Genomic DNA, 18397 nt, shown 5'->3' on the forward strand with positions numbered 1-18397 from the left:
CGAAGTCACAAACGGTGTATATTCAGGCCGTAGACCTCGAATGATAGACCGCTTCAACCGTGCTTCAGAAATTGACTCCTCCGGATTTAGAGTATTAATCTCAGAGCATAGGTTCTTTACCTTGATAAAAAACTCTGAGATTGAAGACTCCCCCTGCTTCGCATTCGCAAGCTCATTCTCTAATAATTGTAGTTTAGCCTCATTCTTCTTGTTGAACAATTGATCTAAAGCTTGCCAAATGGAACTAGCGGAAGTACACCTTGAGACATGCTCAAATATGCTTGAAGATATGGACCTCTTCAAAGCAAACTCCGCCTTGGCATTCTTCCGTGTCCACTCCTTTGTCGCTTCCGGGGTTGCAGCATTTCCCCTTGGTGGTGTTGTGTTGTTACCACCGACGACATCCCATAAGTCCTCACTCACCAGGTATGACTCCATGCATGACTTCCATAACCGGTAGTTAGATTGGTTTAGGATTTCCATTCCCAATCCAACAACACGACCCGTTGATTCCGTACTTAGAATAGACCCGAGCTCTCTTTAAAAACCGATCTTGATGAGCACAAGATTAGCTTGGCTCTGATACCATGTAAAGAAACCACCTTTGATAGTGCTTAGCATTAGTCCAAGACCGTAATACCCGAGAACCCGAAAGAAACAAGAAAACTTCCAAGTATGAAGAATAATATGGAAGAACTCTCAAAAAGATTTAGAGAACTTTGAGTAGAACACTCTTTCTTTAAGAAAACTTTCTTATACTTTACTTGTTCAACTTCCTTGTGTTGTTACAAATGAGAGGATGAGAATGTATTTATAGCTTCCATATTACAAAATATCTCATATATTTTAATCCTAAATCTAGATAATTCTAACATAATATGTATATTATTTTATTCTAATTATCTAGATATTTGTATAATAATATCTAGATTTTTATTTTGAGGAGGTGGGAGATTTTTCTAGAATTTGGTTTAAGTTTTGGGTTAAACATGATTAGTAAAATTTTAGCCCAATCATATGACCCAAATCTAAGTTTAACTTCAATACAATGTCGATATGAAGAGGGTTTGCTTCTTCGATGAAGACGACGACGACATTGCTCTGTTTCTTCGATAAAAAGAAAACTTTTTGAGTTTCTAAACCGAACTAGAGAAAGCCTCTAACTTGATTTGTAGGTTAGATTCAGTTCGGTATAGTTTGTAAATAGCTTCAAAAACAGAGTCCTAAAGTATCCTCCTTCTTTTTTAACACCTGTCCTAAAGTAACCTCCTTTGTCTGAAATCAGAGCCTTTGTCTGAAAAAGAGAACCTTTTGAGTTTCTAAACCGAACTAGAGAAAGCCTCTTAACTTGATTGTCGGATAGATTCAGTTCTAGTGGCATACTTTGTAAATAACTTCAAAAAGCAGTGTCCTAAAGCAACCTCCTTTATCTGAAATAGAAGATTCTGGACATCGACTAATTGAAATTCATTAACCAGGCGGAGGGAATTGAATGATCTGATCTGTGGTAAATTCATATACACAACTTGAAAACTACCACCAAAACCTAATTAATCTTCCAACGGTCAGAAACACAACTCCCCAAAAAATATGTCCGTTGGCTCCTCCTCCTTCCAAAAAATATGACCGTTTGCTCCTCCTTATAAATAAGAAGCTCTCCCTCTCTTTGCTTGTTCATCATCTCTCAAATCCCTCACAGATCAGATTTTAAAAAAATATATATATCTGAGTCTCAGTGTTCTCCCCTGTTCTCTCAATCTCTTATATGGTGGTAGAGTTCTTGTTAGGGTATTAAGGCAAATCGATTTCGTGACACTGGATTCCGACAAAGATATGGTCTACTCAAGGTTTGTGAATTTGTTCTCTTCTTCTTTCATTGAAGTTTATTTACAACTGAGATTGAGCTTTAAAAAAATCTTGTCTTTTTCATTACAAAGATGCCTTTTTCATTACAAAAATGTTCTTCTTCATTACAAAGATGTTCTTTCTTCATTGAAGCTTATTTACAATTACAACTGAGTTTGAGCTATAAAAAAATCTTGTCTTTTTCATTACAAAGATGTTTTTTTTTTTTTTTCATTTACAAAGATGTTTACTTTGGTGAATTTTTGATTCTACAGACTACAGGCTGATGGATGGAAAGTGGGGATGATCAGTTTACTGGCGAGAACCCGAAACAAGTTCATCCGACGACGACGAGTAGAGTTTCTCGGGTGTGTTTATAGTTTATACAAAGCTCAAGATCTTTAACATGACCGATTACAAAGAAAGGTTAATTTTTTGTCTTTTTTTCTTTCTTGGATTCTGATTTGAGAATTTTAAATTTTAAAGCTTTGTGTTTTTCGCAGTTTTGTATCTTTAGCGATGGTGAATAAGGAGCAGTACGACGACCGCCACCGGTTGAGGTACAAAATCGTTTTCAACGGATTTTAAACTTGTGTGTTTTGTTACTAAACCGAACTCGAGAAAGCCTCTTAACTTGATTTGTCGGTTAGATCCAGTTCCAATGGCATGATTTGTAAATAATGCTAAACACAGAGTCCTAAAAAGTAAAAAGTATCCTCCTTTCGTCTGAAACAGAGCTTTTAAGGTCAAACTCATTCTCTTCTTCCATCTCTTTTTCCTAAAGTGTTTACCTTTTCGTTTCCAGAGATGTCAGGCTACCCTCCGACGAGTCAAGGCTACGGTTACGGTTACGGCGGCGGTAATCAACCGCCACCACCTTACTCCTCCGGCGGAGGAAACAATCCGCCGTACGCCGTGCCCTACGGCGCACCTAAGCCGCCGTCCTCATCCGCGCCGCCTTCTGCTCCGTCCTACGGCGCGCCGCCTCCGTCTGCACCGTACGCGCCGCCGTCTGCTCCACCTTACGCGCCTGCTTCGTCAGGGGACTACAAGCCGCCAAAGGAGAAGCCTTACGGAGGTTACGGAGCTGCTCCGCCGCCGCATGAATCTTCCGGTTACGGCGCCGCGCCACGTCCCGGTTACGGACCTCCGCCGAAGCACGGACCTTCAGATTACGGGAGCTACGGTGCTGCGCCTCCACGTCCGGCGCAGTGTAGTTACGGAGCTGCTCCGCCGCAAGGGGTTTCTGAATACGGTGGTTACGGAGCTGTTCCACCGCCTCGTCCGGCGTATTCAGGGCACGGTGGAGTATACGGAGGCTATACTCCTCCTCAGGGATCTTATGGAAGCCCCTTCGCTTCTCTGATTCCTTCTGGTTTTGCTCCGGGGACGGATCCGAACATAGTGGCTTGCTTCCAAGCTGCGGATCAGGACGGAAGTGGGTTCATCGATGACAAGGAGCTTCAAGGGGCTCTCTCCTCGTGTCAACAGAGATTCAGCATGAGAACGGTTCATCTTCTTATGTATCTGTTCACCAACACCAATGCCATGAAGATCGGTGGGTTCTTCTGTATATCCTTGGTGACGTTGTACATAGAAGTTTTCTAGATTCGGACGAGGATTGTTGGTTTGTCAAGTTATATGTATTGCTCTATCTTGTAATGACTTGTGCAATCTCTATGTTGGCAGGACCTAAGGAGTTTACTGCACTTTTCTACAGTCTTCAGAACTGGAGGGTAAGTTTGAGTTTTTGATTGTTTTATGTTTTAGTAGGATAGCAAGATTGGTTGGAGCTGACACTCATGTGATTTGGTTCAGTCTATCTTTGAGAGGTCTGATAAGGATAGGAGCGGAAGGATAGATGTGAGTGAGCTGAGAGATGCGCTTCTGAGCCTTGGTTTCTCAGTTTCTCCTGTGATTTTGGATCTTCTTGTTTCTAAATTTGACAAAAGTGGAGGCAAGAATAGGGCCATTGAGTATGATAATTTCATTGAGTAAGTTATTCGTTTTATACCCTCTTTTTCCTTTTTTTTTTTTTTTTTTTGTTCTGATTGTTGTTGATTATTCTGATTTGGCTTGATGCAGGTGCTGTCTCACTGTTAAGGTACGCCTATCATTTACTATGTTGCTGTATCTCATTCACAAGTCCTGATCATCAACTGTTTACTACACGATGTGGTTTGGCGATATGAGGTTAGTAGTTTTGATTTTGTTTGATGATGGAAAATTGTAGGGACTGACAGAGAAGTTCAAGGAGAAGGACACAGGATACTCAGGGTCAGCTACTTTCACTTACGAATCCTTCATGCTCACTGTCCTCCCCTTCCTCATCGCTTAAGGTTTTACTACAAGTAACCTGTTTGCTCATTTCCAGCTTCTCTTTGTTTTTTAATAGTTGTAATGTTCGTCGCCGTGTGAATGCTATTGTTACACATGGTGTTTTTTCTGGTTTAATTGAAAGTCCAGAGTTTAAAGCAAATGTAAAGATATTGTGCTATATCAAAAAAAATATTGTGCTATAAAAGAACCAAACAACTTATCTAAGTTGATTTTCTTACATCTTTTTTTCAATTTGAAACATATATAAACTTGTAAAGTTATTGTTTCTGTAAAGCCGGCCGTAAGCGTGAGAAGTGTGATGTATAAAACAAACTTGGACTCTATGTCAAAAGCAGATGTTTATTACGTACACGTGTGAGTTCACATTATCCCAATCCATATGTGTAAAGTTTTGATTGTAGCATCTCTGTATTAAAAGTTAAAACCACCTCGTACCCAAGCATGAAAGCGACTATTACTGCTGATAAATTCAACGAGTTAAAGTTATTAGCGCTAATAATACACACAAAAATGAAGTTATTAAACAAACTAGCCCCCAAAATATAATTAAAAATCCCAGATTCTCTAGTAAGGAGGATACAGTGAAACAAAATTTCAACCGGTTTTAGGAAAAAAGGGGATATATGGGAAAAAATGGAACTTACTGTTACGAAAGTCAAAAAAAACAGAAAAAACCGTAATGTTTGAAATTATAAAAGATATGGGACCCGCTGCACTATTTGCACAGTAGATTTTTTCTCTACATATATACGATCGAGTTCGATCGTTTAGAAGCACATCATTCACTCTTCTCTTCTCTTCTCTCTCATAATAATCTTTCTATTAGTCTTAAATATTCTACGGGTATAATATTTTGCCCTTATTTAAATTCTTACGATACAATAAAATTCCAGTTCTTTTCATAACACGTTATCAGCACGATCACTCTGCGATTCGAAATGGATAAGAAAGCAAATGGAACAACAACTAAACAAATTGGTAGAGAAGTTTGCATACCATATAGTGGCACAACGCACACTATACTGAAGGATAAGAGATATTTCTCTACTTTAAAGTCAGTAAAAATGACTATAAACACAATATCAGGTCCTACAGACCTGATCGAAGGAATTGGCAAGGCGAACTTTATGTTGCCTAATGGAACAAAGTTTTCCATAGATAATGCCTTATATTCTCCAAATTCTAAGAGAAATTTGTTGAGTTTCAAAGATATATACCGTCAAGGGTATAACACTCAGTCTGCAACTGAGAATGGAAAGAAGTATTTGTATATAACTTCTGAAAAATCAGGCAAAGGCCTTGTACTGGAAAAATTTCCAGAACTTCCTTCTGGATTGCATCACACTTATATTGATGCTATAGAATCACATCTTGTGATAAAAAGAAATCCAGAAGATGTTACATTATGGCATGATCGCCTTGGTCATCCAGGCACTACAATGATGCGAAAAATCATTGAAAACTCACATGGTCATTCAATAAAAACCCAAGATATATACCAAAGTAATAAAATGACATGTGATGCGTGTGCTCTTGGGAAATTAATCATAAGACCATCACCAACCAAAGTTGACAAAGAATCACCAAAGTTTTTGGAAAGAATCCAAGGTGATATTTGTGGACCAATACATCCACCGTGTGGACCATTCTACTACTTTATGGTATTAATCGATGCATCGAGTAGATGGTCACATGTTTGTTTGTTATCATCTCGAAATATGGCATTTGCGAGATTTCTAACTCAGATAATCAAATTAAGAGCACAGTTCTCAGATTATCCAATTAAAAGAGTTAGATTAGATAACGCTGGTGAATTCACATCCCAAGCTTTTAATGATTATTGTATGGTATCAGGGATTGAAGTAGAGCATTCTGTTGCTCATGTTCATACACAAAATGGTTTGGCAGAATCATTAATTAAACGGCTGCAACTAATTGCAAGGCCATTGATCATGAGATCAAAACTCCCAACCTCTGTATGGGGACATGCTATTTTGCATGCAGAAGCACTAATTCGGATAAGACCAAGTGCATACCATAGATATTCCCCATTACAGTTAGCATTTGGAAAAGAACCAAATATCTCTCATCTAAAAATCTTTGGTTGTGCGGTTTATATTCCAATAGCACCACCACAACGTACAAAGATGGGACCGCAAAGACGGTTGGGAATATATATTGGCTATGATTCTCCATCAATAATAAGATACCTAGAACCACAAACTGGTGATGTGTTTACGGCACGATTTGCCGATTGTCATTTTAATGAGAAAGAATTCCCAACTCTAGGGGGAGACAATAAACAAGTAGGAAAAGAGATCAAATGGAGTGTACCATCGTTATTACACCTTGATCCTCCTACGAAACAGTCAGAACTAGAAGTTCGACGTATCATGCATTTACAAAATATAACAAATCAGCTACCTGATGCATTTGCTGATACCAAAATGGTAACTAAATCACATATACCCGCTGCAAATACTCCTGCTCGTATTGAAATACCACAAAATGGTGGAACGGCAGTTGATACACGTGAATCAGGAACACGTTTAAAGCGCGGTAGACCTATTGGTTCAAAGGATAAACTTCCTAGAAAACGTAAGGAATGTGAAAAGCATGATACTCCCAAAATAACAGAAAATATTTTGGACGAAGAAAATTGTGAATCTAATGACAATATAAAGCATCTTGAATCTGAAGGAAATCATGAGATTTCTATCAATTACATCCATAATGGAAAGATATGGAAACGAAATGAGATGGATGATATTGATGACGTTTTCTCATACCTTTTAGCAAAGGAAATAAATGAAGAAAACGAAGATCCAGAACCAAAGTCTGTATATGAATGTCAAAAGAGACATGACTGGATAAAATGGAAAGATGCAATTCAAGTCGAATTAGATTCGCTTAACAAACGAAATGTATTCGGACCTATTGTGCTCACACCCAAAGATGTAAAACCAGTTGGGTACAAATGGGTATTTGTCCGAAAAAGAAATGAGAAAAACGAGATTACAAGATACAAAGCTCGTCTCGTAGCCCAAGGTTTCTCTCAAAGGCCAGGAATTGATTATGAGGAAACTTATTCTCCTGTCATGGACGCAATCACATTTAGATTCCTGATGAGCCTAGCGGCCAATGAAAATTTAGAAATGCGTCTCATGGATGTCGTTACGGCATATTTATATGGATCATTAGATACTGATATCTATATGAGAATCCCAGATGGATTTAAAATGCCAGAAATTGCAAAGGTCATTATATGGGTTAAAACAATCTGGACGAATGTGGTATAATCGTCTCAGCGAACACTTAACAAAAGAAGGATACACGAATGATCCTATATGCCCTTGTGTTTTCATAAAGAAAACAACATCCGGATTTGTGATAATCGCGGTGTACGGTGATGATCTTAATATTATTGGAACTCAAAACGAAATCCAAAAGGCATCAAACTATCTGAAAGGAGAATTTGAGATGAAAGATCTCGGCCAGACAAAATATTGTCTAGGATTACAAATTGAGCATTCTCAAAAGGGTATATTTGTACACCAGTCTACATATACCAAACGAGTATTGAAACGCTTTAACATGGATAAAGCAACTCCTCTTAGCACCCCGATGGTCGTTAGATCACTTAATGTTGAAAATGATCCGTTTCGACCATCTGAGGAAAATGAAGAAATACTTGGTCCTGAAACTCCATACTTAAGTGCAATTGGAGCTCTTATGTATCTTGCAAATTGTACTCGACCTGACATATCCTTTGCTGTTAATCTTTTAGCGAGATTCAGTTCGTCTCCTACACGAAGACATTGGAATGGAATTAAACATGTCTTTCGTTACCTTCAAGGAACAACTGATTTAGGCTTGTTTTATCCTAAAAGTTCAAAAGGTCAAATGATTGGTTTTGCAGATGCAGGTTATTTGTCAGATCCACACAAAGCTCGATCCCAGACAGGATATGTTTTTACAATTGGAGGCACCGCCATATCTTGGCGTTCTCAGAAGCAGACACTTGTTGCTACTTCTTCAAATCACGCTGAGATCATTGCACTCCATGAAGCAAGTAGAGAATGTGTATGGCTAAGATCAATAAGCCGACACATCTGTTCAAACAGTGGGATTAACGAAAATACGGAGCCAACTATTCTATATGAAGATAACGCGGCATGTGTTGCTCAAACGAAGGAAGGATATATCAAAAGCGATAGAACCAAACATATACCTCCGAAGTTCTTCTCATACACTCAAGAGCTCGAGAAGAATAAAGAGATTGAAGTAAGATATGTTCGATCATGCGACAATGCAGCCGACCTCTTCACAAAATCATTCCCTACCTCGGTATTCAGAAAACACATCCATAACATTGGAATGCGTCATCTGAAGGATCTATGACTGCTTATTCGAGGGGGAGCTTACGTAGTTGTACTCTTTTTACCTTACTATGGTTTTTCCCATTGGGTTTTCCAGGAAAGGTTTTTAACGAGACAACAAAGACGTTAAGCGAGAGCGGATAGTGACACCGGCCCCCAAGGGGGAGTGTTACGAAAGTCAACAAAAACAGAAAGAGCCGTAATGTTTGAAATTATAAAAGATATGGGGTCCGCTGCACTATTTGCACAGTAGGTTTTTTCTCTATATATACGATCGAGTTCGATCGTTTAGAAGCACATCATTCACTCTTCTCTTCTCTCTGATAATAATCTTTCTATCAGTATTAAATATTCTACGGGTATAATATTTTGCCCTTATTTAAATTCCTGCGATACAATAAAATTCCAGTTCTTTTTATAACACTTACCTAATTTTAATTTTTAGGATTATTATCTTTATGAATGCAAAAGGATAAGAAAAAGCTTGACACGTGGGCGAATCGTGGAGGGTCGTTGGAAAACAGAGCAGCGGGGGGGGTTTTTGGATTGATAAAACCAAAACAACGACGGTGTGAACCGGCTTTCAAATATCATCTCTCTGCCGTCTTTTCGATCGCTCTTTTTGCATTTTCAACGGCTGCGATTTCCTCTCTCTCCGCAACCAAACCCACCTTCCAAGGTTTTCCCTCTCTCTCTCTCTCTCTCTCTCTCTCCAAAATCTTCATCTTTGGGGGCATCTCCAGGTTCCCTAGTTTTTTTTTCCAAAGTCGTCACCTTTGTTCATTTCTTCGATTCTTTTATCGGTTTTCGTTAGAGATTATTGTTGAATTTTGGTTCTTGGTTGTTGAACAATCTATTACTTTTGATGATTTTCACTCCAAAGTCGGTTCCTTTTTCTCCCCCCTCAAGTTAGTTAGATCATGCATCATCGTGTCCTATCTTCATTTTTGGTTTAATGCTCACGCCTTCCCTCTTTTTGCAGGAACCTCGATTCTACACGCAAGAGTCTCTCCTTTGGTTGTTTGTGTGTTTTATAAAGGTTGATACTTTTTATATATTAATGGGGTCTAATGAGCCTGATCCAGATGCTCTTCGTTGGGGTCTCCTCGATCTCCAAGTTTGCACGCTCACAAACGCTGGCTCTTGCGGCAGCGTGACGCGTTACGAGGCGGAACCTGTCGCTCAAGGCTACGTTAGAGAAGGCTACAACCAGCCTCTCACTGGTAATTATGCAGACAATGATGCGGTTATAGCTCAGTTTTACCAGGACGAGTTGTCTAGAGTTGAACGAGCTGAAGAAGAGTCTCATCTGAGGCCTAGTCGGATCTCTGTTGCTTCACAAGAGTGGCCTCATCACCCTGTTCAAGGGGAAGCTGTTGATATTAGTGACATGGAGGATAAGAATGTTGCAAGGACGGCTCGTGATGATGATGATGATGACTCGGATTGTTCTGTGGAGATAGAGGAAGAGTCTTGGTCTTTGGATTCTGAGGTTGGGAAGCGAATGAACCAAATGATACCTATTGCTGTAAGTACTTACATCTTCTTTTGTGAATGTTCCAATATAAACTCTTCAGAAGAAATGTATTTAAGTTTAAAAAAAAAAAAAAAAAAAATCTTGATGTTGTTGTGTTGCAGCATGTGCCGAAAATCAACGGGGAGTTACCGTCAGAGGATGAGCAGGTTTCTGATCATGAACGGCTTTTTCAGAGGTATGTTTATAGTTCTGATCTCAAATACAATCTAGAGAAAGTTGCTTGTAACAGCCAACATCTCTGTGGTTATGGGTTTGTTGTATGAGATTTTTGTGGTCTTGTTAGTTTCTGCTAAGAGTCCAAAAGAACATTTTTTTACATTATTGTTACTTTTTGCAATCAATCTATAGATTTATTTGGATATTTGAGAAATCTCTTATGGCAGTTATATATTATATAGATTACAGCTTTATGGCTTAGTGGAGAACAAGATAGAAGGAGATGGGAACTGCCAGGTTTATTTTTTCTCTTCTTCTCGTTTCTAGTTTATGGTGTTTGCAAATGAAATTTCTAGCATTATGTGACTGGTTTTATATATATTTTCTCAGTTTCGGTCACTGTCAGATCAGCTATACCGCTCTTCAGAGCATCATAATTTTGTCAGGGAACAAGTTGTCAATCAGGTTGAGATATATTGTATCGAGAAAATCTAGCTCCCTCCATTTCAGCTTACCCTTGATGATTTTTACATTCTCTCATATATATTGTTTCAGCTTGCGTATAACAGAGAGATGTATGAAGGTTATGTTCCAATGGCTTACACCGACTATCTTAAAACAATGAAACGGTTTGAAACTCTCGTCTTTTTTTTTTTATATCATCTTTTTCCACTGATGTGTATTGTGTTAGCTTATTTATTACCATTAATTATTGGCAACATAGGAATGGAGAATGGGGTGATCACGTTACGCTTCAGGCTGCTGCGGATTGGGTACTTACACAATCTAAACTCTTCCATAGTTTGTATAATTTTTGAAGAAAGAATCTTTAGGGGCTTAAGACATATGAAATGAGATTTGGCATTTTGTTTTTTGGTGTTTTTGGCAGTATGGTGTTAGGATGTTTGTGATAACTTCATTCAAGGATACATGTTACATTGAGATCTTGCCTCATTTGCAGAAGTCTAATCGCCGTAAGTTTCTTCTCAATGTTGTTCTATTTAGTAACAATCCTTTTTCCTTCGTAATAATAATTCATGTGTTTGGCTGGCTTGTGAATCAGTTATATGTTTAAGCTTCTGGGCTGAGGTTCATTACAATTCAATCTATCCTGAAGGAGGTTTGTGATACTTCTTATATGATATAAACAGCCATGGATTATGATGTTAGGTAGGGATACAAGTAGTTGATGTATTGAGTTTTAATCTTTCTTCTGTTGTTGGAACTTTTGTGTAGAGCTGCCGGTACCAGAGGGAGAGAAGAAGAAGAAATATTGGGTTTTCTGAGCTCTGTTTCTTCTGATGGGGAGCACAAATTAGTTGAAGTCTGAAAAATAATATTTAACATGTTTATTCTTGTTACTAACTAGTTCTAGAGAACAATATGCTCTTGTACTTGAACATAATCCCGTTGAGGCATTAACCTTAGACTTATAGCATTCTCATCTGTTTTTGTTTTTAAGATTTACTTTTATAGATGTGGTAATAAATAAATAGAGGAAGGTTATAGCTCTTTGCTTACCAAAAAACTTAACCTCTATATGTGAAAAAGATGCCAAAAACGTTTGATTATGCGATATTCAGTATCTGGTAATAACTATGGAGAAAACAGAACAATTTACAAATTACTAATCCACTGTGCTTCAAAACTAGGAGGCGTTCCCAAAACTAAGAACAATCAGGACAGTCTTGAGACTGTTAGTTTCAACTGATGGAATCATCCTCTATCATATCCCAGTTAACGAAATGCGCTTTGTGGCCACCGATAGCTTCTTGTCTCTGGTTATCTCTCTATAGCTGCAAAGGGAACAAGATACATAGACAGTGATTGTTTTCAAGACAGTTATTCAGAATCAAGATCCAAGATATAAGATACTTCACCTGTATTGTTGGCATTTTCTGTGCCCCCCCTCCCCCCCAACACAGACTCACGACCGAGAAGCCTAACTTGTTACTTGAACGAAGCGAGGCCCATCAGAAATGTTTAGTAGTTTCGTAAAATGGACATCATCATCTATTTGAGAAAATGAGAAGGAATACGTCAGAAAACGTCATTAAATAGGAGACTTTTCTTATGGTTTTCCAGAGTTAAGTGTGTTGTGTTGTGTTGTTTTTATTATATAGTCAGACTCACGATCAATTAATATACTTTAGAAAATTTCATAGTAGTAGCATATACATAATACATTGTATATATGGCATATATAGTACAATAACTTGATGAAGATTTGTACTATGAATGGACAGGACAGCTACCATAAGTTTATTATCTACCATGTGATATGTGTCCTTTACATTTTATTGGCACAACATGGTTCTACGTGTCTGATTCTGTTTCACTTTCTTCATTTTGGCATAATTAAATTATATTATTGAATATTTTGTTATACATCTTGTATTCCACAGAGGTTTAATTTCACCAATCAAAGATTTATAATATTTTATTTTCTAGATTTTATTAATGTTCGGAAACCATTAAAAATACAAGCGTTTATTTTCCATTTTTATCATTCGTATGCAAAAAAAGGAAAAGAAACGAGAACCCTAGACTAGACATCATTCCCTCAGTCTATGCAAAACATAGAAATAGCTATATAAGTGAATGTATATGTGTTGTGAAGTCATGTGGCCCCCGTAATTAAATTAATTGTTTCTAGAGGATGTTTTTTCACAAAAGTTTCTAGAGGATGTTGATTATTTTTGGTATAATAGTTTTCACCTCCAATAAATTTGTGTTCGAAGCTAGTTCTATATGCTGCTCCCACTAATTCATGTATATACTATCATTTTACTTATACGATATAAGATACTACTATTTTGTTTTTATTTTTGTACTCCAATAAACTAATACTATAGTTCTGTATGTATAAGTATACAAGATTGACTCCTTTCCAGTTGACTGACATTTGTAAGTTGTGGTAAAGAAACTCAAATATCGTATACTAGGAACCCCACGAATTTTCAACTAGTTTTGTTTAGAAAATCATAGAACACTCAATTGGCGAAATTATTTTATGAAACAACTAATTAACGTGTGCATAATCTTTGGTTTTGATGATATATAGATAGTAACCTACTTACTCAGAGAGATTTGAGAAGCGACTGGGAACAATATATTGTGATGAACCCAAATCATCACCAATACTTTTGACATTTTACTCTTGCTATTTAATTTGCTTTTCATCAGTAATGCCAAAAGACAAACCAGCTCAAATTTGTCCTTAATTGCGTGCCCTACATGACTCAATCTCTTTAGATTCTCCATCTCTCCAATGGCTTTTTGTGGAGCACATTTTCTTCCTTCACTGAATTCATTCCGTTAGTGTTTTGATGCGATGCATATATTTGTATGTCTAATTTTTTTATGGAATTGTTTTCACTTTACCAATATAACCAAGAGCGATCATATAGGAAATTTCAAGGCTATAAACTTGATGAATATACTAACGAGGAGAATAAATTGATTTAACTAGTTTTGATATCGGACCACAGCCCAATTGACCTTTCTCACACAAAATTAAATATTTAAGCGAAAGTGTGTTCACATGCTCTCTTTTTATTTTTGTTTCAGGAATATAGATACAAACCGGAAGGGAAGAGACAAATCTTTCTCAAGTTGAGCCACTTAAAAACAAAGTTATATATAGTACAAATCTTTCTCAAGTTGAGCCACTTAAAAACAAAGTTATGGTACAATGTACAACACTCCATCATGTTTGATTTGATTTGGCATAAAAACCTTATTTATAATATTACAAATTTAGAACAATGATAGTGAATAGAGTACAAGTGATAACTCAGAAATAGAAGCTGAAACAATAGTAAATAAGTGTTAGTACAAGAGAGTTGTGGAAGACAATATATAAAATGTCTAGAGACGAGCTTTATATACTTATAAGAGATAGTAAAACCATTTAAACTGCCCCAAGTAGTATTCGATTTGTGTTCAATATCTTGTTGTTCTTGATCATTGCATCACAGATAAGGACCCCGATGATTTGAATATGGACTACAGAGTATCATATCCTGGAAATACAGTTCAGATATTGCATACCTTTATATCCATTCATCAATACACAAGCTAAGATCAAATACAAAATAGTTTCCATTTCATTTGAATTATAACGTAACGCCCAAATACAGTTCAGATATTGCATACAGCTTTAATACAGTTCAGCTTTATATTCAACACACAAAAATAAAGATCAAAAGTAATAAAGAGATAATCGAGTTTCTACCGTTTTCTTACCCAAGATCCAGACTTCATGTAATAATATAAGTGGTTTCTTTCTGTAGCTTTAGGTATTTGGTAGCCGTCTGTTGTTGATGCAGCATCATCAAGATTCTCATATATACATATCAAAACCCTAATTAATAAGATTAGGGGTTTTTCAATTTCCATGTGAATCTTGATGGTGCTGCACCTACAAAAAACGACTGATGAACTTTCCCCACGGATCCTCCGAGAGCCTGTATCAGATTCACACACACACAAGAAATAGATTGTACGAATTAATGGAACAAATGTAAAGTTGATTGAACAATCAGAAATATAATCGCAAACTAAATCAGTAGAAAAAGATCTGGTTAATCTCCCCGATAACTATATACTCTGAGAAGATGAAATATGAAGAAGAAACAAGGAGAAAAGCAGTCTGAGATGAAGCAAGTAGATATAGGTGTGAAGTATAGAGAATACGTTCCAGAATCCAAGGGCTGACGTGTCAACCTGTAAATGTTTTTCGTCGTAGAAAAAAAATACGGAATATTCTGTTTTAGACCATAAGAAATTACAAAAAATAATCAATTTAGGGACCAATATATTGAAAACGAAACATAATTCCGGGAAAAAATATGCGATGATTGTTGAAGAACGAAGCATATAGGTAGAAGATATATTAAATTAATATACAATACTGACTGGTTAGTTATGTTCCGATCTGTCGACCCGTACAGATTCAGACACAACAAACCAATCTTGTACATTTCTAGCATAAATGCTTAACAGAATTTTAAAATTATTTATTTACGATTGAAGAGTACGTATACATGCATATATATATATATATGTCTATATTTATAAGCAGACGACTAGTTAGAGAGAAGGAGTGAAAGGGGCAAGTGAAGAAGAAGCTCGGAGTGAGTATTTATAGAGACGCAATAGCTTAGGTAAACTAACTAAACCGAAAGGAACCGAACCATGTTGATGGTTTCTTGATGGTATGGTTGATTGTCTCTAAACCTAAAACTTTATTTGGATTCTAGCCCTACAAATTCTTTAGTTACCAAGTATCATCAAATCATATACAAATTATAATCCTTTTTTTTTTGAGAAAAATAGAAATTTCTTTTATATATATACATAAAATTTGTGTGTAAGTATTGTCATAATTTTATTTGAATATTTAATATGATGCGGTGTTTACATGTAGTTTATAGTTAGACTATGCGTTCATCCATGAGATTAAATATTGCGACTTAGCGAGTGTTCCCACACTGCAAAAATATTGGTCTTGGCGAATGATGAACTGATAAGTTCAGCACGTTCTCCCAAAAAGGATGATCACTGTGCTATATATTAATTTCCTAAAATATATAAATCCATGAATAAATTTAAACGAAGGTCTTGATTTGCATCTCTGATAAAAAGACTTCGTTACAAAATTTCTGGGATAGTGTAACAAACAAATTGTTTCCAGATGATGGTGGGTTTTAACTTATCGTCTCGAGTCTCAACCAAACAAGAGTATACACAATTAACTACCAACTATATAACATTATAAGCATTAGATAAACAACAATGTTTAATATATACTTAGTAAATATATCCATTGACTTGGAAATGAGTGTGTATATACGTAAAGTGCTCAGGCAAGTTGATAAACATAGTACACTACACATCAACAAAGAGAGATTCCTTGTCTCCTACACTTTCACCTGAAGATCATCAAAAGCCACAACCTATATAAAATTAGAAACAAAAACCACTATGTATATTACCATTTTCATTATATATGTTAGAAAACATTAATAAGTTTATTAGTTTTAAAACTAAAAAACGTAAACGGACAAAAATGTGCTTCATTCTCATGGATCCCACAATTTTCGTTTCTCTCTTTTGCCATGAAAGTAATGTCTTTCTCATAAAGCTGGTATATTTTTATTTTTGAAGCTCTGCTGATGTGTAAAACTTAATACTAGTAACAGTATTAACAAAATAATATTAACAATGACAAAAAAATTGTATTAACTATTGCCGATTAATTTCGGATCTTAGAATAATAATACAAAATGTAATGACCGAATAAAATCTGGACAAAAAATAGTAGTGACAAAATGAGCTATTATTTTATCATGATTTAAAAAATCATAGCAATGAAGTTATTTTGGGATTAGTTAATGTATATATTTTATATTACTGTAAGGTTATTAATTGCTTAATTTATAAATAACTTAAAAATATAAAAAAATATTATATACAACTTTGCAAAAAATGATATACAATATGATTTAATCAATTTATAAAAAAAATTAGATAACACTGCAAGAATTTATAACAATAAATCATTCATAAGTTTAGACTGCTATACGTTTTGTTGCTTGTGCCTTACTAAATATTTATGTTTGGATAAAGTGCTGAGCTATAATATAATTAATTACTCGTACAATGATAAAAAACTAAATGCAGTAAATTATCAATTGTGTGCTGTTTTTTTTTTTGAAAAACAATTTATGTGTTGTTTCATATTAAACATGCGATTTATTGTGGAGTTTTTGGGTATTTAATAAAATCTCAAAGCACTTTGATAACATATAGTCAGGCCCGTTTCAACATAAATTTCGATATCTAAAATATTACAAAATCTAAAAATATAACTAATAATTTTAGTAAAACATATATAATATAAATAACTTAAGATACTTTAATCTAATAACTTAAAATACTATATTACTTTATTATTATCCAAATTCCAAACAAATATAGCATATATTAAAAGAGAGTAGGTTATAAAATTATTAGATTTGGTGATGGACCTAAGACTAGGACGGTCGCACCATTTATACTATATAGTATGCTGGCCTTGCATATAATATAATCAAATTAAGTCTTTTAATTGTCTTCTGTATCCAGTTTTAAAAGAACCCAAAATATTATGCATCTATATATGATCCATGTTCAAACTCCAGTATTTAGTATTCTTTGTAAGTAAGACATACAAAATTGTTAGAAATACTCAATTTTTTATCAGCTATCCGTTTCACTATATCAAGTTCTATTCGATGAGATAATTCTCCGGACAACATTAAATCGTTCTTATCTATATGAAAATATAGAATGCTTCTGATTTTAGTTCTTTTTTTCTAAGGAATCCGCCTGGGCAAATTTTTTTTTTTAAACATTTAACAGTTGTCAATACAAAAGAACTTTGCAGACAATTATTTTCTTATCTACCCATATCATGGCAGACAACCTGGTACATTTGCATCGGTCCACGTTTCCATAGGTTAATGTTTGGTTTTATATTCCATGCTCCAGTATTTTCTACTAACAAATTTTCATAGAAAAAATTTAATATAGTATTTTCCCCTCTTTAGATATGACTTTTTTGAGTCATTAAATGGTCTATTAGGTCAAGAGTACTCAAAACTCGATCAAGAGAAATCACAATGTGAAAGTATACATATACGGTATTGGATATATATATCTTTTCCAATATGCTGGAACCCCTCGAAATTTACAAAATAATAAACAAACGTAAGTTTTATGCATGATATCTTGCATATTTGCATTGTTTTATCCATTCATTCATAAACATTTTCATCATAGAGATTAGGATTTAGACATGTTTAGGTTGCATTTTGCATACATGAGTCTCTATTAGATACTGGAGTGCCACATGGAGTTCTTGGGGACATTTGGATGCATTTGGAGCTCAAAGGAGGTGAAATAGGTGATCATTAAACGAGCAGGGCATGGGAGCGACCTCCCGGAGCGACATCACGAAGTCGCTGTGTCCCACCTCTCAGAGCGACCTTCCTAAAGCGATGCCATGAAGTCGCTCGCGTTCTCGTTACTCCGAACCGTCTTAGATGACCCTGGAGCGACCTCTCAGAGCGACCTACCAAGGTCGCTCCCGATC

General features: G+C 35.9%; 2 protein-coding genes across 6 annotated transcripts; both read left to right on the forward strand.

Moving 5' to 3' along the window:
- The first annotated feature begins 1669 nt into the window (after window positions 1-1669).
- LOC106328423 (probable calcium-binding protein CML50) lies at window positions 1670-4402 on the forward strand. 2 transcript variants are annotated; one of them, XM_013766859.1, is made up of 8 exons: window positions 1670-1847; window positions 2121-2271; window positions 2349-2405; window positions 2651-3403; window positions 3535-3581; window positions 3664-3839; window positions 3931-3949; window positions 4079-4402. In XM_013766859.1, exons 4-8 carry the CDS (start codon window positions 2653-2655, stop codon window positions 4181-4183), a joined length of 1098 nt encoding a protein of 365 aa, XP_013622313.1. In that variant the 5' UTR covers window positions 1670-1847; window positions 2121-2271; window positions 2349-2405; window positions 2651-2652; the 3' UTR covers window positions 4184-4402. The 2 variants fall into 2 exon arrangements, with proteins under 2 accessions (XP_013622313.1, XP_013622314.1); XM_013766860.1 differs by lacking the exons at window positions 1670-1847; window positions 2121-2271; window positions 2349-2405 and having other exon boundaries at window positions 2475-3403.
- A 4675-nt stretch (window positions 4403-9077) lies between these two features.
- LOC106329422 (OTU domain-containing protein 5-A-like) lies at window positions 9078-11751 on the forward strand. Of its 4 annotated transcripts, none has more exons than XM_013768070.1 (10): window positions 9078-9243; window positions 9547-10092; window positions 10203-10276; window positions 10500-10554; window positions 10648-10722; window positions 10813-10886; window positions 10982-11030; window positions 11147-11231; window positions 11321-11377; window positions 11494-11751. In XM_013768070.1, the coding sequence occupies exons 2-10, from the start codon at window positions 9625-9627 to the stop codon at window positions 11541-11543; spliced, it is 987 nt and encodes a 328-aa protein (XP_013623524.1). In that variant the 5' UTR covers window positions 9078-9243; window positions 9547-9624; the 3' UTR covers window positions 11544-11751. The 4 variants fall into 4 exon arrangements, with proteins under 4 accessions (XP_013623524.1, XP_013623526.1, XP_013623525.1 ...); XM_013768072.1 differs by lacking the exon at window positions 9078-9243 and adding an exon at window positions 9272-9307; XM_013768071.1 differs by lacking the exon at window positions 9078-9243 and adding an exon at window positions 9274-9472.
- The last annotated feature ends 6646 nt before the right edge of the window (window positions 11752-18397 follow it).

The sequence above is a fragment of the Brassica oleracea genome, chromosome C3 (genome assembly GCF_000695525.1).
Source record: "Brassica oleracea var. oleracea cultivar TO1000 chromosome C3, BOL, whole genome shotgun sequence".
Taxonomy (NCBI): Eukaryota; Viridiplantae; Streptophyta; class Magnoliopsida; order Brassicales; family Brassicaceae; genus Brassica; species Brassica oleracea.